We start from the raw sequence: 26,228 nt of genomic DNA, 5'->3' as shown, positions 1-26,228 counted from the left end.
AGAAAGATAATATGTAATCATGTAAATTATGCATGTAGCATCACTATGCCATCATTTGCAATAAAAGACAAGAGTTATGCCTGTTTGATTGTTATGTCTTCTACAAAGAAAGTAGTTTATTTGCTTGTGTGTGATGGGTTTACCTTCTAGGATGGCTGTTGAATATGGGTTAATAAAGAAGGTCGATTCTCTTTTCAAAATTTATTGATATATTTTAAGTGCTTTGGTTAAAGCCATGTATTCGTTAAAATAAATGAATGTAGCATAGCAAAATTACATTGATGTGTTTCTCTACCATACCCTAATAGTAAGGCATTGCATGTTCTAAGATATGGATGCATGTGGATATATCAGGCTGCACTGGGGTTCCCTCCTACCTATTGTTTCCTAGTTGCTAGGCATTTCATGTAGGGTCAGGTATTCTTCATGTTAGGAACAATTTTGGGGAAGCGTAAGCTTCATGGTTGGGTGGAAAAATTCCTAAGACTTGTGGATGACCATGTGGGTTGGTGGTGGCCAAAGGCTTCATTGATTATATTTCATTTATCATTTCCTACATATGAATTGTATTGTATATCATTATTTGTATTGAGTTGATTACAAGACATGATAGCCCGAGTTGTACTATTATTTATCTCATTTTCATGTGCTAACACTGAGATTAAGCACTACTTCATTTGAGATGTATTTAACATTTTATGAAAATATTAAGTTATTATATTTTATATTCATACTAATGTGAATTTGAGCATTTATTTATTTGTTATTTAGTTTAAGGAGTGAGGACCTTACAATTAATTACATCATAAAATTAATTAATTAATAGTCGAGGGAAAATTGGATGAAAAGAGAAAATATTAGCTTAATTAAATAGTTTAAATTATTTAATTAATATGCATAGAAGAATCGATGAGATCATGATAAAATGGCAAGAAAAAAAATCTTTGGTCATTTTTAGATGTCTACAACACTAGCTAAAAGTAATTGGGGGCATGCATAGGTGCCTGAGAGTGAGAAGAAGGCATTCACAACATGAGATCAATAACTAATTATGTAGGAGGGTCAATCAAGTAGTTATGAGTTTTTTATGCTAGTGCATCAATACACACAATTTTCAAGAAATTATGATAAGTCGATTCCAACACCTCCATTTAGCTAGTGATTATTAGTTACTAGTGATTACATATGGTGAATTGAACGATTTTTAGTCCCAATGTTTCTCAATTTATGTATCTATGTGTCTTTTAGACGTTTCTACATAGCTTCTACATTTGACTTACTACCATATATGTGTTTAGTAATGACAACCTCCCTATCTTATTTTGATAAATAATAAAATATCTTTGTATGCTACATGTCTTTGGAATCGGTTAGTTTTAAATTTATAGATAATAAATTAATTTCTATAAATAGTCTTATTGTTCAAACACTCTATAAATTGACTTTGACCCAAAATATAAATATTCATTGTTTGGTTGACAAAACTATTTATATATGCCTATCAATGATCCACCTATAGATGCTTTTATTAGTACTAAATCCATTTGGATGCTCACACATAAAATAACAATAAAATACAACTCAAATAAGATTTACAATAGATATTATACTATAAAAATAGGACAAATATTTAAATTTAAAATAATATAATGTGAAAATTATCATAAGATCTCAAAAAAAAACTCAACCAATACAAATTCAAATATATAATTAGATTATTTTTTAATAAATATATTTATATTTAAATAAATATCAAAATTATATGAAATAATTATTTTAATTAAAATACATAATAATAAATATTCACAAATTAACAACAAATTATCACTTAATCACAATAATAACCCACCTAGGACAGGAACTACTGATTAACTAATGATTATATTAATACAGAGCGGGGCAACCAAACCTTTTTAGTCCCCAGTCTTGCATTCCATTATGATATAATCTGCCGATGAAAAAGCTTGATAATAGGGGTTTGGCTGGTTCAAAACAGGGTTTGTAGCCGTTCCAGATTATACTGGCAGGAGGGTTTGAAGTCGAAAGGTATGTTGCAATGTCCTCTGTTGTCTTTTAATGATTCTCTGCTGTCTTTTCATGATACTATGAATTATCTTTCATGCGGGTAAGTAATATCTGCAGGATAATGGACAACCACTCTGACAAAACTTTTTATAACTGCTTGGTTCAATCAAATCCAAGAATAGGGCGGATACTCATTGTCTATATGTTTGTAGGGTTGGATGCTCATTGTGTATATCTTTAGAGGCGGATGCTTATTGTGTATGTCTTTAGGGGAGGCCGATGATTGAATATATATTTGTAGGGCGGATACTGAATCCTGATTGTATATGTCTGTAGGGGAGATACTCATTGAATATACATCTCTTGATTTTATATGAGAAACCCAAACCCTAAAAGATGAGTTCATATATGTGTGTATCTGTCCATGAAAAAAAAAGAAACGGATGAATGGAATGCATTAGAGAGTTGATTGCCACATTGGTGTAACAGTGTATATATGTTGTTCATCCATTACAGGACAGGTTACTTTGGTATTTGAAGTTGAAGGGGTTACTGAGTGAGAACAGAAGCAGATTGACTTTTGGAGTAATGGATCCAGGTCGCTACCGCCAGCAGCGATGGGATTCTAGCAGTGTATGGGTGATACACATAATAAAAATAATCAAATCAAATCAATCAAATAAAATTATATCTTAGATTGGTTTTCTCCTTCCTTATTCCCCTGATCAATCAGCAAAATCCCACATCCACAGCCAGTGAGAATATGGGTATGATGGATATTAGATTCTGACTATGCCCTTCTTTTGAATTCACAGGCTTTGGAAGGCTACAATGCAGTCAGGGATTCAGATTTCAGGTACTTTTGTTTCTTTTTTTCTAAAATTTTATGCTCAGAAGATTTTCAAACTTTTTGGATTAAATTATCTGTACCGTGCCAATGCTTTTATTTTAAGAGCAGAACAAACTAAAAAGTAGTAAAATTTTTCCTTGGAATGCATCTTTATGAGCTAATATTGGAGGAAGCCACACTAATCGTTTTTTGATGAATCTGAGATCTTTGTATACATGTTATAAAATCTGCTGTTAAATGAAAAATTGTGAACTGGCCAATGTAAATATTGAAATTCTAGGGAATTAATAAAAATTCCTTTAAAAATACTGGTTCAAGAGCCATGAATTTGATTGGATTTGACATCCAAAGAATATCCCTAGATCTGTTATTTGTTTAATAACAAATTTTAATCGATGAATTTGATTGGTGCCATAGAGTTGCTCTTAGGTGTTGATTGCAAAATTTGTTGCCATAATTAATAATTAAGTACATCACCCAATTGTCTTGAAATTTATGATGTAATATCCCTGGTAGGCAAATAACTATAATGTTTGATTACATTTTTTATTTTTTAATGTTCATATTTGCTGTCATAATATGGCATCCCATCTACACCTACATATCAACCAGTGGAGGAGAATTTTATAAAAATCTGGATCATATAAACCCATTATTTGCAAACGAGCATGCTTCAAATGTGACACAAACGAAACAAGGAATCTATTGCATGTTCTTAAAGCAGCAGATGCGATTGCATCAAATTTGACTCAAAACTAATCATTTCTAACTGGGAACACTGGTAACTGACATTAACAAATATTGAAATTTTCTACCTGATATGTATTCTTATGTTCTATATGATTACGTCAACAATGGTCTGCTAATTCGGCAAATCTGTATGTGTGTTTGGAAGACACAAAACTTCTCTCTTCTTATATGGAGCTTGGGTCTGTCCTCTTATTTGGACAAGTTTGGCTGAGAAATTTCTGTCTAGTTTATCTAGATTTGTGGGTGTTTCAAAGCATTTTTTAATGCAATGCCAATGTACTGGATACCAAGTTTATAACATACATTTATTAATTTTTTTTATTGATGTTTGCATCTGTAACTATGTTTGCATGCAATTTTGATATATTAAAAAGCAATAAGAACATGTTGGATGACATATCTGTACACTGAATATAGAATAATTACCTTAATTTTTTGCTCAGATGTGAAAGGTTTTATGTTTATAATGGATTCTTTATGATAAATCTGGTACTTAAATGTACACAAATGTTGATTCAAATGATGCTGGTAATAAAATTATAGTACTTTGTCCCTATTCTTCCTTTGGGTTTCAGCATAAAACTTCCATCTACTTAATCCATACACAAGAAATCTGTTGAATAAAGCAGTTAAAATGTTTTTTTTATATTGATTATTGTGATTTGGACATAATATTTGTTCTTTATTATAACAGGGTTGGTAGACAATTTGGTAGAGGTTATCTGGATGAAGGCCTTCCACGAGATGTTCTCTATTCAAGGACACCCATAGAAAGAGAACTTTTACTAGAAAGGGAAAGGCTACCACACACATCTGTTCATGGAATTTGGCCTCCGGCAAGAAGAAATTTAGAGGAGGAGATTTCTTTAATCAGGGAAACGCAAAGGCATCCAAGAGCTGGCTATATTGACAGCCTTCGTAGTATAGATAGATTTCCGGAAGTTGACAACTTTAGAGGAATTGATGACTATTCTGATTCTGATCCATTTCAAGGGTATGCTTTTGAAAGGATTGAGCGATATGGCGGACATAATAGGGACATTTTTGATAGGGATGATTTTGAGTTTGATCACAGATCTCACATCTTGCAACCAAAGAGAGAGACTAGTCATGAAGGAGATTATGAACTTAATAGGCATGTTGATTATGAACTTTCCAGACATGCTGATTATGAACTTTCCAGGCGCTCTGATTATTATACTGGAAATGATAAGAGAAAGAGAGACCATGCTTCACACAAAAGGCAGAGTGAGCGTGAAAAGAGAAGCAGGAGTAAGGATCATGACAGAAGTGCTGATAAGAGATGGAAAGAACGATCATACAGCCATGGTGATCGTTCAATGTCACGGTCACAATCACCAAAGGGACACAGCCACAAAAAATCCCGCAAAGATGGCAGCAATGAGGCTCCTGCTTTAAAGAGTAAAAATGAGAGAAATGAAAAGCAGAAGCACCGTGATGAGAAGCATCCTAATGGTCGCGTACCTGTGGTAACTTCACATTATATCACTGGCTAAGTTTGAAATTTACTTCATAGGCACTGATGCACATTTATTTTTTATGTTTTTGGAGGACTTGTTTTTTTGTGCTAAGATATGCATTAACTCCTGTGTGTTTAATCAATTTGTCTTCATGCAGGCACCATCTGCAACACTTGTAGTTAAAGGCTTAGCTCAAAAAACAACGGAGGATGATTTATATCAAGCTATGGTATCCTTTTTTTTCTTTTACTTTGTGCATTTTGACCATCAGACAGATTAGTTTGGCTTCATGGACCATGTTTTAATTTTGCAAATCCAGGCTGCATGGGGCCCCTTGCGTCATGTCCGTATCATCAAAGAGAGGAATTCAGGCTTATCTCGTGGATTTGCCTTCATAGATTTTTTGACCATTGTAAGTTAGTTTTCTTATTGCTTGATATCTTTAGCAGAAAAAGGTACATACTTTTACATATGGTAGATGGTAAGTCACCTCTATTTGATTTTGACAGGAAGCAGCCCAAAAGATGATGGATGAAATTGCGGAGGAGGGTTTGGTAGTGGGTGGACGGCACCTTTTCTTTGAGTATAGGTTAGCTTTTCTCATAACAATTAACAAATCATTGTTCATCCTATGCATGCTGGAATATGCAAACACAGTTGCCCCTAAGTTCAAGTTACATTGTCTGTACAAAAGCTTGGTTTATTCCAAAACTGTTGTACATAGGAAGGACATGTTCTATTTGGTGAACTGAGACTGATGATATACTAGGAGGGGTGTATCGTATGGACAGGATAATAATTGGTGAAGAGAGTCATGTTTGAAGAAATGGCTTCTAAATGTTCTCTTACTGACCACAGAATTTATGTAGAATGGTTATATGAAGGGCATACTTTAGTTTTGAAGTGATTTGTACACTTATCTGCTTTTGCAGCCTTGTGATAGCTGAGATGATGGTTTCAGCTTTCCTGAGAACTTATGTTAAGCACATTACACTGTTAGACTGGAGTTTATTGCTGACCAGATTTACTTTTTATGGATCACAGCAGCAAGCCAACTGGAGGTTTAGGAGCAACCCAAGCAGGGCAGGTAAATTCTGCAAATGGATCAATGCAAGGAAGCTCTAAAGGTGCAACTCCTGCAGTTGATTGGATGTGTGCCATATGTGGATGTGTCAACTTTGCTCGCCGTGTCTCATGTTTTCAGGTCAGTTTTAGAATAAAATTATAATATATTCTGTTCTTTGCAATCGCTTCCAGAATCTTGACTATGTTTATACTTCATACTGAATGTTTATTTTTTCCTTACAAACTTAATTTCTAAGTTTCTGTGATTTTAGTAGTTGAAAATTATTCTAGTTGACGTGTTACCCAGTATAAACTACATTTTTTATATGCTGATATTTTAAAGTTTCAGCCCTTACCATTTGGCTGAGATAATGAATAGAGTGCATGTTTAAAAATTCGTATGTCCACTAAAACACAAACACAAATTATTAATTGAATTACAAGGCATAGAGCATTATCATTCGTTTTAATTTTTATATAATATGAAGGTGACAATAACAGCATTAATGATTAAAATAATAACACTGCTGACAAAAATAAAATGATATATTTTTCTTCTGGGTAGATTTTACATTGATTGCATATGCATAGAAAGCATTGATTTCCCATACAAACTTCCCAAACCAATTAACTCCCTATGGGAAATTTCTTGACAACTCACCTACAAACTAATCCCTCTGACAAAACATTTATTGACACTTCTTTTATTTGCAGTGTTTGTTTATTTGGTAGTGGTACTATACTATACTAACCTATAGATGTGATATAATAATCCCAACATCCCACTGTTCCTCCCATCCTTGCGCACCTTATTACATCAGTCTGAACAAAGGAAGGAACATTGGATTGGGTTTGGACACAACAGTCCTATATGGAAATTTGATGAAGTGGCTCCACCAAATCGTTTAACTCACCCAAAATACACCAAATCAATTGCATTAGTGGATGTCTTAATTGCAAGTTTTGCTATGGCGCTTATCCACATGCATACCACTAGATCTCCTATACAATGTAAGGGAACAAATCTCAATTTTCATGCATAAAGAGAGAACGATTCTCCTTTGAGAGTTCATCCTCTTCTGAGAGTACCCTAAAGCCTTCCTATAGTGCTTTCATAATACGAGAACAACTCTCCTTGAGAGGGTCCCAAATCACTTCTTTAGTGCCAAATGGGAGCAAATATCTCCTGCAATGTACAACATAAACAAAATCAATAGTTAGATAGGTAGGAACCACACGCTAACCACACCTGTTTAAGTGATTAGGGATAAACATACTAGTCACAAATACTACCAAGAATTGCCAAACTCCATGCCCCCTTGTTCATAAGAGAAAATTGTCTTGGAACAAGACTTCACAATTTTCTGTAAAACCTGATCATGCCTAGGCTCACAGCGAGTGAAGGAACCATGTCAATTAACAATCAAACAGCAATCTGGTTGGAAAAACTAGATTTAGATAAGGCAGCAGTCTAGGTATTACAATGGCGATCTCAACTTGAATAAAGGTGCGATCCATATATTATAATTATAATACAAAATCTATAACTTAATAATGACAACTAAGACAGGTTGTTGACCATAATCTAATTCGATAACCAACAAAGTGTTTAGTTAAGACAAAAGTCTCGGTGAGGAGTTGTTACCTTTGCAAAGGGGGTGTCCTTTGGAAAGAGACACAATATTCAACTGAACCATGGGATATATAAGCACTTCGAGCATTCCAAGAATCAATAATGCGAAATTCAGTAATCATGGAACCTAGCACTGAATATAATTAACCTAGCACTGAATATAATTGATAAGGCACTGAATATACAGCAGACAAATTGACAGAAACAGTTCGGTATGAGTTTCCTATGTGTATATAATAAGCACCGTGACTGTGTATTTATATTTCTGCCTATTTGTTATTACTATTAATATACTGCTGTCATAATTGATTATACATACTCTAATAGATACCAGTCTGATTTAGGAACATTCTGTAGTTAATTGTGTGTTACTGTGTTCCTCCATATTTTCTGAGTGTTTCCAGCCATGAGGGAAATGGATCTGCCAGAGGGGTACTGTGAAGGCGTCTCATGTCCTCATCATGACATTTCCATCTGCATTAAGGAAGAATGGGGAAATTGTTTTACTGGAAGTAAGACTTCACAATTTCCCCCCCATCGTAATTATCTGTAAACTCTGCAAGTAGACCAAACTAAGTAAAGATCTTTGAATGCATTCTTTCGGCCCTCACCAATAGCCATTACATTTAATTCTGAAAGTTAAATTAATCAAGATATCTTATGATGGGACGGTTAGATAAAACTGAATAAAATGTCCCTAACCGATAGTTATGAATGAACAAATAATTATGAAGAGATACAACTCTTACACAATAGCCACCATGGGAAAGAGACAACCCTCCAGGTCCAAAGAAGAGATAATAAGGAACGTGCCAAGCAATTAGGAAGGATCATGGAATTGCCCCAGTAAATAGAAATCTGATAATGATATCTGCAGTCAATCTATTGTATGAAAAATATGTACCTGCATAAGTTCTAAATGTTCACCACCAAGAGAGTAGGAGAGGGGTTTGCAAGTAGGGGAGTGGTGTTGGGTCATCTTCTAGGCACGCCACCTCATGGTATAAGACTGGGGAGTCCCTGAGGCCAAAGGGGTTCAGAGGGTGCTGCCTTTGGGCCTAGAAGGATAGACTTCCTTGGCACCCTATCGTAAAGAGCCCTTATACTTTCTATCTTGGTAAATAGATGCATTAATCATAAGGAATAGGAGAATGGTGGCGAATGGTGGCAAAGTTGAGGAAAATGGTGATAGAATACCTCAGTAGGTATTCCACCTCATTTGGATGGTATAGGCCACATGAGGCCAAGGGGGATAAGGTCCACCCTTGGGCCTAGGGTAAAGGGTAAGGGTCTTTGGGGACCTCTCTTAGTCATCCTATCCTATGTCCTTCTATGATTGAATTCTCTCAAGCATTATTTAATGTTGTAATTAGGACTATGCTTTATATATGTATGATTGGTGTTTTATAATTAATAGATTTATTTAATAAATTTTGATTATGTGTATTTCCTAACTTGCAGGGTTTCAATCAAAGTAACAGGTATCTCTAAACCCTACTCTACCTCAATTAGGGCAAAATTTGGGTACTTATAATTTGGGGACATTACACCCCAAGAAGTTACAAAAATGAGAAATTTATTCTTCTCATGCAGTTGACCATCTCTAATGGAGAAGCTAGCATTTAAATCTCTAAGGGCACAAGCATGCACATATGTAAAAACCAATGTGCATGAAGTAGGTGTTAGGGTTTCAAGCAGATCCAAAGCAAATATGAACTAACAATTATATGCAGATTTAAATACAAAAGATAAAGAAATAAAATAGGACACAGATAACACAGAGATTTAACGTGGTTCACCCAGAATGGGTTACGTCCACCATACACAGCTGTCCAATCTTTCTTATTATCTAGCAAAAACAGTACATCGACCTTACAATGCCTTAAGCATCCCAGCCGCTTATAACATGCATTTTTAGGGCAAAAACAAAGTCGGCCTTTTTAGGGTTTTATTACAATGTCGGTTTTCATCAGTGTACAGTACTTTGCTGATCAGTCGCCACATTTCAACAATCTCCCACTTGGAGACTGATCAGGCTCCACACTGAAACAATCTCCCACTTGGAGACTGATACTACACAACACCATTGTACATGCAACATCTGCTGGATAAAACACTAGGACTCGACTGGTATAAATTCCACAATTATCAATCAAGAAGACCAATAGAAACTGATGAAGAAATCAGCTTCTCCTGTGGAACTGCCTTCGTGAACATATCGACAGGATTCTCACTTGTGTGAATCTTCTCAAGCCGTAACTAACCCTCCTCCAAAACAGTCTGGATGAAGTGGTACCTGAGCTGAATGTGCTTTGTCCTTGAATGAAAAGCAGAGTTCTTCGCAAGATGAATGGCACTCTGGCTATCAGTATACAATGGACGATCCTCCTGTGTCTGACCCAATTCCTCCAAAAAACATTGTAACCAAATCATCTCCTTGCTGGCTTCTGTAGCAGCAACATACTCAGCTTCAGTGGTTGAAAGTGCAACAACTTTTTGCAGCCTAGAAATCCAACTAACTGCAGTTCCCCCTATAGTAAAAACATACCCTGTAGTACTCCTCCGTGAATCAATATCACCTGCCAGATCAGAGTCAACAAATCCACTCAGAGCAGCATTAGATCCTTTGAAACATAATGCCTTCGTAGTGGTTCCTTTCAAATACCGAAGGATCCATTTCATAGCATTCCAATGTTCCATACCTGGATTATTCATAAACCTGCTCACAACTCCCACTGTATGTGCAATATCTGGCCTTGTGCATACCATTGCATACATCAGACTGCCAACAGCTGATGAATATAGGATGTTAGACATTTTATTAACATCTTCCTGTGCCTTTGGGCACATCTCCTTAGTCAATTTGAAATGACTAACCAAAAGTGTACTAACTGCTTTTGCATCCTGCATGTTAAATCTTTTCAACACCTTCTTTATATACTCACTTTGGGACAAATTCAAGGTTCTATTTTTCCTGTCCCGTGTAATCCTCATACCGAGAATTTGCTTAGCTGCACCCAAATCCTTCATAGCAAATGACCTGGCTAATTTCTGTTTAAGATCATTTATATGTTGCATGTTAGACCCAGCAACAAGCATGTCATCAACATAAAGCAACAGGATAATATAACTGCCATTATCCAATCTCTTAAAATATACACAATGATCAGAATGACATCTATGATAACCATGTTCAGCCATGAAACTATCAAATTTTAAATACCATTGTCGGGGTGCTTGCTTTAGGCCATACAAACTTTTCTTCAACCTGCACATCAAGTTCTCCTTACTTTTGACCTCATATCCCTGTGGTTGCAACATGTAAATTTCCTCCTCCAAATCTCCATGGAGAAAAACTGTTTTGACATCTAATTGTTCAAGATGTAAATCATCTACAGCCACAAGACTAAGTACAGTTCTAATTGAAGTCATTTTTACAACTGGAGAAAATATTTCATCATGATCTATACCCTTTTTTTGTGCAAAACCTTTTACCACAAGTCTGGCCTTATATCTTTTTTGACCTCCTTCCTCCTCCTTCAGCCTATAAACCCATTTGTTAGGCAAAGCTCTTTTTTCTGCAGGTAAAGGGACTAAGTCCCAAGTCTTATTTTTCATGAAGGAGTCCATCTCCTCTTTCATGCTTAACTCCCACTGTTGTTTGGCATCCACCTGCATTGCTTCTTCATATTCTTTGGGTTCACCAAAATCAGTTAATAAAATAGAATACAAAGAAGGAGAAAACCTTTCAGGGGGTCTACTTGACCTCGTAGAACGTCTAACACTTGTAGGAGTTTGTGGGACAATCTGTTGTTGCTGAGCATCAAGTACCTATGGCATTTCATTTTCAGGAATCTCATCCAACACCACATATTCTTGTTTGTCCTGTTCATGCTTCTTTTCCTGCATCTGTTCTTTATACATAACCTTCTTATTGAATATAACATCTCTACTTTTAATTATTTTCTTATTTTCAAAATCCCATAACCGATAGCCATATTTATCTATCCCATATCCAATGAAGGTACATTTCTGAGATTTAGCATCAAGCTTGGTTCTGTTTTCTTTATCAATATGGACAAAAACTTCACAACCAAAGGTTTTTAGAAAAGAATAATTTACTTTTTTACCAGTCTATGCCTCCTCTGGAATACCACCATCCAAAGGGGTTGAAGGTCCTCTATTTATCAAATAGACAGTAGTATGTACAGTATTTGCGCAAAAATGTAAGGGCAATCCAGCATGCAATCTCATGCTCCTCGCGCATTCCATGATAGTCCTATTCATTCTCTCTGACAGACCATTTTCTTGTAGAGTTCCTGAAACTGATTTCTGCTTTCGAATCCCATTTAAGGAGCAGTAATCTTCAAATTCTTTGCTGCAATATTCACCTCCATTATCCGATCTGAGACATTTCAACTTTTTTCCTGTTTCATTCTCAACCAAAGCTTTCCATTTCTTAAAAGTTTCAAAAACATCTGATTTTTGTTTTAGGAAATATACCCATGTTGTTCTGGTTGAGTCATCAATAAAAATAACATAATAACAAGAGCCACCAAGAGATGATACCTGAGCCGGTCCCCATACATCTGAATGCACATGCTCTAACTTCTCACCCTTCTTCTCTTTCCCAACCTTGAGAAATCTGACTCTTTTCTGTTTACCATAAACACAGTTTTCATAGAACTCTAAATCAATCTTCTTTAGTCCTGGCAATAGATTTTTGGAGTGAAGGATTTTCATCCCTTTCTCACTCATGTGCCCAAGCCTATGGTGCCACATTATCGAATCTGTTCTTGCAACATCTATTGTTGCTGTCCCTGTAGTAACTTTATCTGTAGCAGCTAAGGTAGAGTAAGTGTTACCAGTACACAGATATAATGTGCCTACCTTCGCACCTTTAGCTACTACTAATGATCCTTTACTGACCTTCCAGATACTGTCAGAGAAGGTAACTATGCAACCTTCACTACCTAGTTGCCCTACAGAAATTAAATTTATTCTTAAGTTAGGAACATGTTTTACCTCCTGCAGAAACCAGTCATTTCCTTTCTGCAACTTGATTTTTATCTTTCCTTTTGCAACAATTTGATAGGGCTCATCATCACCCAAATATACCTGTCCAAAATCACCTTGAACATAATCTAAAAAATATTTTTTATGGGGTGTAGCATGAAATGAAGCCCCAAAATCTATTACCCAGGAATCATTAACATTATCCAAACATAAGATTAAAGCATCTTGTAAAGTATTACTCGCAATATTAGCTTCCTTATTGTCATTTTCATTTTTGTCTCCTTTGTTTTTCTGAGACCAACAGTCTTTCTTTAAATGACCAGGCTTTCCGCAGTACCAGCAATCTTTCTTTCCTCTAGATTGAGAGCGTCCTTTCTTTGACTTCCCTCCTGACTTCTCATTCCTAGGGCCTTGTCATAACCCCACATTTTTGTAATTATTTAATAAAAGATAACATTTATACCTCCCATTATTTAAATAAGAAATGACTCCTTGTTTATATTAATATAATGATCATGTTTTAATTATTAACTCTTAAATTAATTTTACCATAAAATATTGTTAAATAAATATATATTTATTGATACATAACATTTACCAGTTAATGTGTTAGTAAATAAATATAAACTATAAATATACAATATAAAACTTAATGCATTACAATTATTATTATTATGAAATAAGATATTATCACCATGCGATATTATTAAATAGAACTATATTAATACACAAAAACAAAATACTTGCAATATATCGATGCCTTATAAAATAATGTTAAAAACCTTAAATATTATTATGGGCGTATTCTACCCAGCAAATCACATTATATGTGATACAATGCGTATGATGGTAAGGCATGATACGGTGCGTAAGGTTAAAGCGTCGAAAGGAGTCACGGGGAACCAGGGAGCGGTGACTCCAATAGTCACCACCGCTCACCCCTTCCTCAACAGTCACGACCCATGGTCGGGTCCGTGCCAACCCTCGCGATTAGTATTTAGAGCATGACGTGAGGCGGAAGAAGGAAAGAAGGCGCCAGGGATAGGATCGGGTGAAGACAAAGTTAAAAGCGGGAAGTGCACAGGTAAGTCACTCATCCGCCAATATTACTTCTGCAGTAAGTTTATTTGTAAATCAGTAGGGTTACATACCTAAGAGTAGTTGTTCATTAAACCATCAATACATAAATGTATGTAGTTTATTTAATGCAATTCATAGCATATACATAGATATGGCTAGAATACAATGGTGTAGAGATTAATATAATAAAAATCAATATAATATATATATATATATATATATATATATATATATATATATATATATATGGGTATACAATGTGAATAAATTCTCATGGACTAAATTAACTAATAAATAGATTACAACTACTATTTGAGGAATAAACAACATTATTCAATTAAGGACTAGTAGGAATGATATAAGATACTACCATGTTAATGAATGAGGCAACTTGCATATCCAAACCTAATGAGATTAATGAAGAATAGAGTAATAAGGATAGCAGGAACTAGGCCTCTGTCAGGTAGGCCACCCACTACGGATGACTAAAGGTCTGCCGACGGTTGGGCCAAGGGGGAGTGTACCGCCCTTGGGCCTGATAAGCGCTACGGGCACCCTATTGCAGCTAGACCCCTTGATCTCATTAGGAACTAAATATGGGAATTGACTTATTGATAACAAGTGACCTTAAGTGAATTGGCTAATTACACTCTAGATAAATTATTCATACCCAAAATCAATTGTTGAAATTCATTGTTTATATGTTTTCTTTAGATTGCGGATTTGGGGACATTATAGGCCTTTTCCTCTTTCCTTTGATCTTCCTCTATTCTCCACATTCAAAACACTACCCGATGATGTTGGAGTCTCACCTGTGCTTTTCCTTCGCATTTCCTCGCTCAGGATAACACCAACAATATCATCAAATACCAAAGTATTTTTACCAGAGACAGAGTTACTTACAGCCATAACCAAGCTATTCCAACTTTCTGGCAAAGAACATAAAATCAAGAGAGCCCTAACCTCTTCTGCAAAGGTAATTTTTACCGAAGACAGTTGACTGGTAATTGTATTAAATTCATTTAAGTGCTCTGCTACAGATCCTCCCTCACTTATTTTCAAATTAAACAAACGCTTCATAAGAAATACCTTATTTGAAGCCGAGGGTTTCTCATACAACTTTGCCAATGTTGCCATCAAATCTACAGTCGTTTTTGCTTCTGTTATATTGAATGCTACAGACGGTGCAAGGCACAATCGAATGGATCCCAGTGCCTTTCTATCTAAAATGTCCCACTCTTCATCTGACATTGTGGTCGCTTTCTTTGCCTTTTCCTTCCAATGGCTGCCACAAATCCTTTTGATACAGATAATCTTCCATTTGCATTTTCCATAACTGATAGTTCTGGCCGTTAAACTTTTCGACCTTGAATTTGGAATCCTCCATTGCTCCCACTCAAATTTGAGAGTCCTGCCAATTTACAGAAAACCTCGCTCTAATACCAATTGTTAGGGTTTCAAGCAGATCCGAAGCAAATATGAACTAACAATTATATGCAGATTTAAATACAAAAGATAAAGAAATAAAACAGGACACAGATAACACAGAGATTTAACATGGTTCACCCAGAATGGGTTACGTCCACCATACACAGCCGTCCAATCTTTCTTATTATCCAGCAAAAACAGTACATCGACCTTACAATGCCTTAAGCATCCCAACCGCTTATAACATGCGTTTTTAGGGCAAAAACAAAGTCGACCTTTTTAGGGTTTTATTACAATGTCGGTTTTCATCAACAAAAAAAATACGTGCTGAGTGTACAGTACTTTGCTGATCAGTCGCCACATTTCAACATTAGGTTGCTTCTTTGATCAATAATGCATTCGTTGCACACCTGACATTTACAATAAATATTTATAAAAAAGTTCAATGGAGGTATTTTGAAATAAAGTAAAGCTTTCCAACAAATTTAGAATATCCTAAAACCCCCAAATTTACCGCTTGCAAGCCTATATAGGCAGAAAAACATCATTACTAGAAGACTCACACATCCACCCATGGTACTTGTCTCTAATATGGGAATCATGTCTTTTCCTTGGAGAACTTTATGGAGATGTCTCTAGACTTTAGGAGATTTCTGATGAAGTTTCTTTGCACCTCCTATAAGCATCCCTTGAAAATGAGGAAACTTTCAATGGAGGTTTCTCAGATATATCACATAAATTACATTGGATTTTCTTTGATTGCTGATATGTGGTTGACGAGTAATATTCAAAATTCTTGTTAAAATTTTACAAGTATTCTTGTTGGTAGTAAATTTTCTTATTAAATCCCAAAGAGGTAAATATATCTTTTATTGTTGCTGCTGTCTGAAAAATACAAATGCTGGGTGCAGAAAGTAGTACCCTTGTTTTCCCATACAGAATTCCCAAACCAATTATGACCCTGAGAAGCTTCCGAGAACTAACTTACAAACTCTTCACTGATACATAATATTTATTAACACTACTAACATTTCTAATTATTTATTTATCAAACAACATACTTTTTTTTTGGATTAGATATCATATAAACATTACATAGCATCAAGAATGACTGAGTTTAGCAGTATCAAGGCACCAAAGGAGGGTGCATACACAAAAAATATAGGAGGTTAAAATGTAATCAGCAATAGAAATACATATATTATTCTAGTAAGTTGCTCAAGAAATATTTAATAAAATTATTCAAGATTATAAGAGGTATTTGTTAACATTTATTATAGCAGATTTCCTTTAAGCAATCTATTTTGAATTTGTAGTAATATCTTGCAAATAGGAAAGACATCCAACCTTCTGAGTTCATGAGAGTTGAAGTACCAACCATTCCTCATCAAGTATGCCACCCTAAGATGGATGGATTGGAGGTCCTGCCATGCTCGTGGGCTGGGAGACAAATGAGTGCTCTTGGGTTTGTTGAGGAAGGTAGTCTTCATATGTCTTATTAAGCACACCACCTTGATGGAGGTCCTACCATGCTTGTGGGTTGGGAGACAAATGAGTGCTCCTGGGTTTGATCAAGGTGAATGGCCAACCTCCAAGGTGGACTGAGGGATGGAGTGGACCTAAAATTCTGCCATGTTTGTGGGCCAAGGGGTGTTGAGGATTAGGGATCCAATCATGCCCTTGGGCTTGAGAGTCTTCTCAAATACACCACCCCCCGAGATGAATGTACAGGGAATCCACCCATGCTCTTGCACTACGAGGACAACTATCTTTGAGATTGCGGTTTGCAAATATTACTTTGATCAAAATAATACTTATGTATATGCTGTATTGAATCAGATATTAATGACGAATATATAGTTTTAAATGTTATTATGGATTCTTAATATTTAATGTGTGTACAGGCCCTAAAACATAAATAGTTCAAAAGGGACCTTACAGTTGGCAATTTTATTATAAGTTTATATTAATAAAGATAATGCAGTTCTCATCTTAAATTGGAAGTGCTATTCCAAGACTAAATTCAGGTAAATCCCAGAAAGGGAACATTGCAAATTATTCAAAAGACTTATAAATATCTTTTATTGTTGCTGCTGTCTGAAAAATACAAATGCTGGGTGCAGAAAGTATTACCCTTGTTTTCCCATACAGACTTCCCAAACCAATTATGACCCTGAGAAGCTTCCGAGAACTAACTTACAAACTCTTCACTAATACATAATATTTATTAACACTACTAACATTTCTAATTATTTATTTATCAAACAGCATACTTTTTTTTTGGATTAGATATCATATAAACATTACATAGCATCAGGAATGACTGAGTTTAGCAGTATCAAGGCACCAAAGGAGGGTCCAAAAAATTGTTGTACCCCAAGTGGCAACTTCGTTTTATATGCTTATAATAATATCTATATGCTATGAAAATGCCCCTAAATACAAAAAAAAAGTTGTTTTTGATTGTTTTTGTTCAAATTATTTACTTTTTTTGTAGATCCTATTTTTTCCCGATTTTTCCCAGATTTTTTCAAAAAATCTTATACTTTTGGTTTGTCGATTAATTCTCCAAACAATTAATGTTTCTTTGATTTACAGTGGTAAAAAACCTTGCGCTGCTGCTTTATTTCTCAAGCTTCCTCTGTCTTCTTGTCAAGGTCTTTTTAAAAAATTCAGCTCGCAATCTTTTGTGAGTAGACATAATATTTCAAAAACCAAGAACTCATTTAATATTACAAACTTTGATCAGCCATCATGCTCATTCTCCAATTTTCACAAAGCAGGACACAAAACTCTTCACACTTGGTCATTCTGTATTCAGACTGTTCTTCATACAATTATTCAGTCTATCATTCTCATGGTTGGGATGTTCAGTTTTCTTAGATACATTGTTGAAAAGGCTAAGGCATACAAAAATCCAGAATATCCCATGATTGCAGAAAAATATAAAATGATATATTATTCTTTGGGATAGATTTTACATTGATTGCATCTGCTTATAAACCATTGTTTTACCATACAGACTTCCCAAACCAATTATGACCCTGAGAAGCTTCCGAGAACTAACTTACAAACTCTTCACTAATACATAATATTTATTAACACTACTAACATTTCTAATTATTTATTTATCAAACAACATACTTTTTTTTTGGATTAGATATCATATAAACATTACATAGCATCAGGAATGACTGAGTTTAGCAGTATCAAGGCACCAAAGGAGGGTGCATACACAAAAAATATACAGTTGACGAGCACCTCCACTTTTGGGAAGATGATTACATTAAATACATCTTAGTTATAACAGCAAAAAACAAAATAGACAGTTCTAGAGGACTAGGAAAAAGAGATTTCAGATTCTGGTGCAAGGTTGGCTCCCAATGGAGGGATCCATGCCACACAACCCAGGTTTCCATCCTGCCATACTTCCACTCGGCCATCAAGTATGTCCTGTTTGTGGGGGTGTGAGGTGTGTTCATGGAACAGGTCAGCTTCCTCCGGAGAGATCTCCATGTGTAGCTTCAAACAACATACTTGCTAACCAATAGATGTAATATAATAAGTTAATAATCCCAACAAACATCTAATCTGCAGATCATTTCTTTCTTGTATACCCTACTGTATGCAACTTAGCTCAGGTTCTGTGGACATTTAAGAAGCATCTTTCTGTTCAGTTTTGCTCAGGTTTGTTCCAGCTCAAAGCTTGAGTGATTGTTTCATAAAATAATAGATATTTGTGGCGAGTAATAAAATATAGATCTTTGTTGTTGTTACTAAAATTTAGATCATATGGCAGTTGCTATATGTATATTGTAGTTATAGACAGTTATTATGTAATTTAAATTCAGACAATACGCCTTTTATTTCATGCACAAAAAGCTTACACTGAATCTGGTAAAAATTGTCATTAAAAGAGTGTGCCAATGGCCCCAAACAATCTCTTACATGCTCTTTTTTATGACTTCCAGTGCAATGAAAGCCGAAATGAAGACTCTACCCCTGCAGATGCAGTTGCTTTGAACACACCTTCAACGTTAAAGAGAGCATCTGAACCTGGTATTGGTGTCTATTTTCTTTATTGGGTTGAACTTTATATGATGGCATATTTATGGATTATTGGTTTAGGAATTTGATAAAAAAGGGCATTATTTTACAGCGCCAACTCATGTATTAGTGGTTCGAGGGCTAGATGAACATGTTGATGAAGAAACATTACACTATGAGTTTTCTAAACATGCTCCAATCAAGGTATAAGGTTGACTATTTTGGAAGAAATCACACACTGCATGGTGGTCTCAATTTTGACCACATAAATGTCTGCCAAGTACAGCCTGCATATTCTACAGTTATTGTTTTCCAGAACTAAGTTATTGTACTTTATATGTATTTCTGTTAACATAAAAAATGTTATATGGAAACAATTTGTATTTACTTGTGCAGGACCTTCGTCTTGTTCGTGACAAATTCACTCATGTTTCACGGGGATTTGCATTTGTACACTTCCATTCGGTACAGTTAAATTCTAATAAATTTTTATGTATAGTAAGTGTTGATTTTCTTTTTCTTCTCTCTATCACCTCAGCCATGGTATGTAATGATGGGGAACACACCTTTCAGGTGGAGGAGGCAACCAAGGCCCTGGAGTTTACAAATGGAATGGTTCTTGAAAAGAATGGGCAAGTTTTGAGAGTACAATATGCAAAGAACATTCTTGGCCCATCTTCGGCCAGTGGAGCCCCCACCCAAGCTAATAACCTTGCAGCTGCAGCAATTGAAGCTGCTACATTTGCACAACAGGTTTGATCTTATCGAAGCATTATTATGATGATTTTATGTGCTGAAATTTTCAACCTTAGATGCTAATAAATTTTCTCACGGTGAATTGCTAATATGGGCATGATATGAGTAACTTCATTCTACATTTTTCTTTTTATCGGAAACATGCTTCAAAGGAAATCTCATGTTACTAGACAAAGAATGTTCACTTTATAATCTCTTTGATTCTGCAATTTTATGACATGTTCGTTAAAATTTTTGCAGTATGATGCTGTGGGATGGGCGCCAAAGGAATTTAACTTGGATCAAGGTCAAACAAACTCACATGGTGTTGAGAAATGTGAGACAACAGATGTGGGTGGAAGCTGTGCACTGCAGAATGCTACCGCTATTTCTGAATCAGGCACAGCTCCACAGTCTGGTTTTGTGTGGGATGAAGCCTCTGGTTATTATTTTGATGCTGCTTCAGGATTCTATTATGATGGTCATACTGGTAAAACATATACAGGCTTATTTCTGTTAACGTTCATTGAAATGTGATGTCTTTGCTGTTGAGTTATACGACCTACAATAGCTGCATTGTATATTTTATACTCTGGAGTACAAACTGATGTTACTGTGTTTGGATGAAGAATGTTTTTTCTAAGGATATGTGGTATAATTTGCAGGGCTTTATTATGATGGTAATAGTGGTATGTGGTATTCTTATGACCATGAAACACAGCAATATACTGCTTGTGTAGATCAGTCTGCTAATCCCAATTTTGGATCTAATAAAGAAAAGGCTGCAGAGGGCCTGTCTCAGCCAAAGGTGATAATTTCAGCTCCTGCTGTTACAGTTGCTACAAGTTCGGAAGCTTCTGATAAGAGATCATCCTTACCAGAGGCTGTACAGGCTGCTGCTCAGGCTGCTGCCAAGAAAGAAAAGGAAAAATTGAAAGAAAAAGAAAAGGAAATCCGATTGGCATCAAAAAGCACTATACTTGCCAGTAAGAAGAAAATTAGTAATGTGCTAACGAAGTGGAAGCAACGACAACATGAGGGTCAAGCTCCTCGTGTTGTCCTGGATGATGCATCATCAATAGTTCCATCCTTGACGTCTGCTGATGAAAAATATAAAGGTGCTACAGGTGTTAGTTTAGAAATGTCTAGTCAAATTGGGAGCACTCCAAAATCAAGGCTTCAAGCAATAAATGCAAAGGAAGGTGGCTTAGATGGGCCAGCTTCCATTAGCTGCGAAATAGAAAACCACTGTGGTGTGAGTTACAACACCTCTGATCGTTCAATGAAAACAAGACCTGTGGCTGTCAGTAATAGTTCTGGTGGAAAAATAATGGGGGTGATTAGAGAATCTAGTAGAGTAATAAAGATGTCAGATTCTAGTCACCCACAGGCTACTGAACCCTCAATAGTGGTTATGAGGGCGCACGTCCCAGAAACTACCGTGGTTTCAAGTGCATTTAAAACAGATGCGTCAGCTCTTGGTTCATATGGATCAACGTCCGGAACAAAACGAAGATTTTCAGAAACTCCTCAAACTGTTTATAGGGATAGAGCTGCAGAGAGGAGAACCCTGTACGGGTCATCTGGCCCCGGTGATAGTCTCTTAGATATTGAGCTTAGAGAAAAAGCTCAAGGTACTTTCTGAGTGCACTGTATGTAGTAAGCTTCAAATGTATGCTTCTTGTTGTATTAACCCATATTGAAAGGTCTTGTTGCGATTTTGGTTCGCATGTTTGTTTATCAGACAGCTTGTTTGAGCTCATGGATAGTAACTCCTCTTCATCAGTAGACTTGATATAAACACCATGTTGATAACCTATATAATTGTTTTCCCCTACCATGAAGGTCGAGAAATGCCATTTCCTCCGGGTGTAGGTGGCAAGGGTAGGGTACACGACATTTGTTTACCACAGGGAGCAATGGCAGATACGGAAGGACAAACATTTGAAGTTATTACTAGTGAGAAAGCTATTGACGAAAAGAATATTGGAAATAGAATGCTGCGAAATATGGGCTGGCAAGAAGGCTCCGTGAGTGTTTAATTTGCTGTTTAATGATTAGTTAAAATGTGTGAAATTGAGCATGCTTGCTAAAATATTTTCTCTGCTGTTTTTGTAGGGTCTTGGTAAAGATAGAACTGGAATTCTTGAACCAGTGCAGGCTCAAGCTACAGAAGAAAGAGCTGGTCTTGGTACTCAGGTACAGCGCAAGATTGATTCTCGGTTTGAGACTCACCCTGGAGATAGTTACAGAACTGTTGTGCAGAAGAAGGCTCTAGCCAGATTTCACGAAATTCCTTAGTTATACATTTTTTTTGGATATATTTCAAGTTTCTTTTCCTATGCTTCTTAATGAAAACTTTCTCTTGAATTGTGTGTATATGTGCTACTGCTCGCCAATCTTATAATCGTCTGGATACGTTTAAGTGCACTTTTTTAAATGTTTAGCTTTGCTAACCATGATAGAGAGAGCTTACCCACCTGGAAGATTCAACTAACTTTATCATAGAAGATGATGTCATAATAAGAAAGTTTCATATCTAGCGTTCTACAGTGGCAGCAACGAGTGGAGTTTAAGAGTAATGGAGTGAAGGGAGCATGGTAATATTTAAGTAAAATAAAATGTTTTTTATTTATTTATAAAGTCAAATAGTTACAAGTAAATTAAAATATTTTTTATAAAATAATAAAATAAAATAAATTTTTTTTTTCGATAAACAGAATAAATAATTTTTATGTAAATAACATAAAAATAAAATTGTTTACTGATGGATGTATTTGAAATAGTTATATTATATTTGGATGGATGCAGACGCTATGTAAAAACAACCCTATTGCAACTTGAGACCTCTCCTTGGATGATGATATAAGCTCACTACCCATAATTTAGCCACGAGTTAAGTATTATCCTTCATTTATAGTTTTTACATCAATTTTAAGAAATATATTTGACTGAATGAATGTTTTTAATCATGTCCATGAGGCCAAGCAGTGTATGGGACCCATGGGTAGCTAGCAAAGAAAAGTATGCACAGCCCAAAACATTGCCTAAATCTCTTTTTTTTTTTTGTATCTTGGATCTTTTATTGTGTATTTTGACCAAGAAATTTGCAACTCTTATTATCTTCTCTTTTTCAAAACATATTTCATTCATCTTTTAGTTTCACATCTAAGTTGGTGCAAACTAGTTTTTATTTGAGCGTTTAACAATTTTGATTTCCATTTTATTTCCATTCATATGTAGATATTTTGTGTATGGCCATATGTAAGATTGAAATATTTGATATGATATTTCCAAGCGGCCCTTTTCACATGCTTTCTTTGAATTTTCTTTGTACACTTTTTTTTATTTCTCCATTGTTATTTGGACATTCATTTATGCAAATACCCCACTTTTTCATCCACTTGATGTTTTGTTTCACCTATGTTCTCTTCCTTCTATCTAATTTCTCTCTAGCTACCTTTTTGGGCCAGCAATGAGTCTCAATGTTATCTAACCTTCTTAGATAACTTAACAATTAGAACATAGCCGATGTTTCAGTAGGGAGAGCCTTGGCCTCTGACAAGACAATCTCATATGGAATGGTTGATTTAATTTGGAGGTTATTGTGATTAAATTTTTTTTTAATCTTTCTATCTTTCTCCACTTTCTGTTGAAGTGTTGCTACCTCATACCTCAAATCCTTATAGTACCATTGGAAACACTAAAAGTCCAAAAAGAGTTTTCTTAGTTTCTCATTCTCATAGTTTAGCTCTTTTGCATCTATTTTGTAATAAGTATAAAGATTTTTATACCCCTTGTATCGTTTTTGCTCTACGTGTTTTTTAGTTGAGTTGCTTGTGAAAATCAAGGCCAAGGTACGTATATTCATTGCCCACTTTTAAGGGATGCCTTCAAAAATAAATTCTCTATGAACCTTCTTTCTCTTCAAGGTAAAAATCACGACCTTAGTTTTGTTAGTGTTCACTTGCATCCCTACCTCATGACAAAATAGCTCTAGAGCTTTTTTAGGTGTTCCATCAAATCTTGTGATTTTTTAGCCATTAAAATAAGATCAGCAATATAAAGAAACAAATTTATAACATAATTGATCAAGCAAATCCCCCCACCACCAAACTTGTTTGTCCATTCCTTTAAATTTGTCAATGTACATCCCAAATAAAGTAGGGGATAATGGGCATCACTACTTGACCTTGATGTCAATTCCAAAACATTTTGAAAATCCTTGTTTGGTTCAAGTTTTGGTCCAAACTTGGTCATACAACCTATGGACAGTAACTTTGTATTGTTTTGGAATTTCCAATTCTTCCATTCTACTCCACAATTTGCTTCTAGGTATCATATTAAAAGTATTTTTGAATTCAACAAAGCTACAAAAGGCTTGCCCTCCTTGTTTATTCCAATCCTTTTCAATCAAGTGTTTAAGTATAATGTAATGGTCGATGGTAGAATATTTTGGTCTAAAGCTTGCTTGCCCTTTTGCACTCACTCTTTTCCAGTCAAAACATTGATCCATTTTTCTATCATGCTACCATAAAGTTTACCAAAAAGAGGATTGATTATTATAGTGCAGTAATTTGAAGGGTTGTTATGTCGTTGTCCAATTTGTCAAAAACTCATTTTGAATGACTCGATTGAATATTCTTTTAATGTGAAGGCTTGAGGGCCTCCAAGCCCCATTTTACATATTTTGCATTTTGGCCATCTATGTCTTGAGCTTTACACATTGCAAACTTCTTTATTCCTTCTTTAATGTTTTTCGAAGAAAAGATTTTAGCTCTTGAATTGATTATCGGAGGGTTGTCTTTGTCTTGCTTTCTCTCACACAGTTGCTTTGCATATTCTAACCATTCAAGATCTGTGATACCGTTATCTTTACTCGTTATCTTTTTGTTACAATTCTTTCCAAAAGCCTCTTGGATTGTGCCTCATAAGTGAAATCAACTCCTTTCTTTTTGTTTGCATATAGTCCTCTTTTTCTAGTTTGACCAGCTTTGCATATTCCTTGTTATTTCCCCATGTTTTGACCATTTTCTTTGCTACCTTACAATCCTCATCATACCATGGGTTTGTTAGAAAACTATTTTTGTTGTTTCTTTTTGGCTTGGACATTTTGCAAGAATTGAGAGCCCTAAGGATAATAGAGGTTAGCACGATGTTGCGTATTGTTTTCTCACTTGAATTGACCATCCCATTGGTACCCACTTCGTGCAACTATTTTTGAGTGCTATTCACAAGGTTTCTTGGTTTTCATGTGTCAAAAGGATTGCACCTTGAATAGCCTCTTTCTTTTCATTTTCTTGCATCTCCTCTTGATGCTATTCTTTACATGTATTAAATTGTGATATGATTTTTTTTCTATGGGACAATCCTTCACCTCTATCTATTAAACTTTTCATGAGTTTCTTTTAGCTTATGGCATAGCCCACCACACTTTGACCATTGTAGGTGTGACACATGATGTTCGTCGAACTTGGCCAAGCTTTTAAACTATTGCATATAATCATATCATACAAGCCGCAAACTCCTAACAATTCTACCCCATATTGTGTGATAGCTCCTTTTTAATACATAAGGACTTGTACAATGATGTCCACAAGTTGCAATTTTTGAAGTAGTAATTTCTCTCATTTTGTGTATGGCATATCAAAATATTATATGAAATCAATATCTAAAAAAGAGTTTGGAAAGTGACAAAAGAAGTATAAATATATCATTTACTCATTGTAAACAACGAGTAAAATAACTAGAAATTTATATAAATTCAATAGTTTAATAATGTTGCTTACTAGTCAATTAAATATTTGCATTATTTGTCAAGTTTGAAATGTAATGTACAATGACGTCCACAAGTTGCAATTTTGGGAGCAGTAATTTCTCTCATTTTGTGTATGGCATATCAAAATATATTATGAAATCAATATCTAAAAAAGAATTTGGAAAGTGATAAAAGAAGTTTAAATATATCATTTACTCACTGTAAACAATGAGTAAAATAACTAAAAAATTATATAAATTCAACAGTTTAATAATTTTGTTTATTAGTCAATTAAATATTTGCATTATTTGTCAAGTTTGAAATGCAATGTACTATTACCAATTTAACTTATTGTCCAAT

The 26,228-nt window shown here is 35.2% G+C and overlaps 1 protein-coding gene across 3 annotated transcripts; it reads left to right on the top strand.

The window, feature by feature from the left end:
- The first annotated feature begins 1,890 nt into the window (after positions 1-1,890).
- On the top strand, positions 1,891-22,660 carry LOC131037878 (SUPPRESSOR OF ABI3-5). Of its 3 annotated transcripts, none has more exons than XM_057970116.2 (16): positions 1,891-2,046; positions 2,542-2,658; positions 2,841-2,881; positions 4,320-5,115; positions 5,264-5,335; positions 5,426-5,518; positions 5,616-5,695; positions 6,154-6,310; positions 19,300-19,387; positions 19,488-19,579; positions 19,772-19,840; positions 19,949-20,128; positions 20,372-20,600; positions 20,776-21,744; positions 21,956-22,140; positions 22,229-22,660. In XM_057970116.2, the coding sequence occupies exons 2-16, from the start codon at positions 2,614-2,616 to the stop codon at positions 22,409-22,411; spliced, it is 3,279 nt and encodes a 1,092-aa protein (XP_057826099.1). In that variant the 5' UTR covers positions 1,891-2,046; positions 2,542-2,613; the 3' UTR covers positions 22,412-22,660. The 3 variants fall into 3 exon arrangements, with proteins under 3 accessions (XP_057826099.1, XP_057826098.1, XP_057826101.1); XM_057970115.2 differs by having other exon boundaries at positions 6,151-6,310; XM_057970118.2 differs by lacking the exons at positions 21,956-22,140; positions 22,229-22,660 and having other exon boundaries at positions 6,151-6,310; positions 20,776-21,853.
- Positions 22,661-26,228: the final 3,568 nt, after the last annotated feature.

This window comes from Cryptomeria japonica, chromosome 4, assembly GCF_030272615.1.
Source record: "Cryptomeria japonica chromosome 4, Sugi_1.0, whole genome shotgun sequence".
Lineage (NCBI taxonomy): Eukaryota > Viridiplantae > Streptophyta > Pinopsida > Cupressales > Cupressaceae > Cryptomeria > Cryptomeria japonica.
Note: the sequence above shows the minus strand (reverse complement) of the source record. Positions and strands in the feature narration are given on the sequence as shown.

What these genes read in the sequence shown, in the direction of transcription:
- LOC131037878 (XM_057970115.2), top strand. Translation starts at nt 2,614, where the DNA reads ATGGATCCAGGTCGCTACCGCCAGCAGCGATGGGATTCTAGCAGT. An exon ending in GTCAGGGATTCAGATTTCAG is followed by an intron (nt 2,882 to 4,319) that starts GTACTTTTGTTT and finishes TTATTATAACAG; the next exon opens with GGTTGGTAGACAATTTGGTA. An exon ending in CTGCTACATTTGCACAACAG is followed by an intron (nt 20,129 to 20,371) that starts GTTTGATCTTAT and finishes AAATTTTTGCAG; the next exon opens with TATGATGCTGTGGGATGGGC.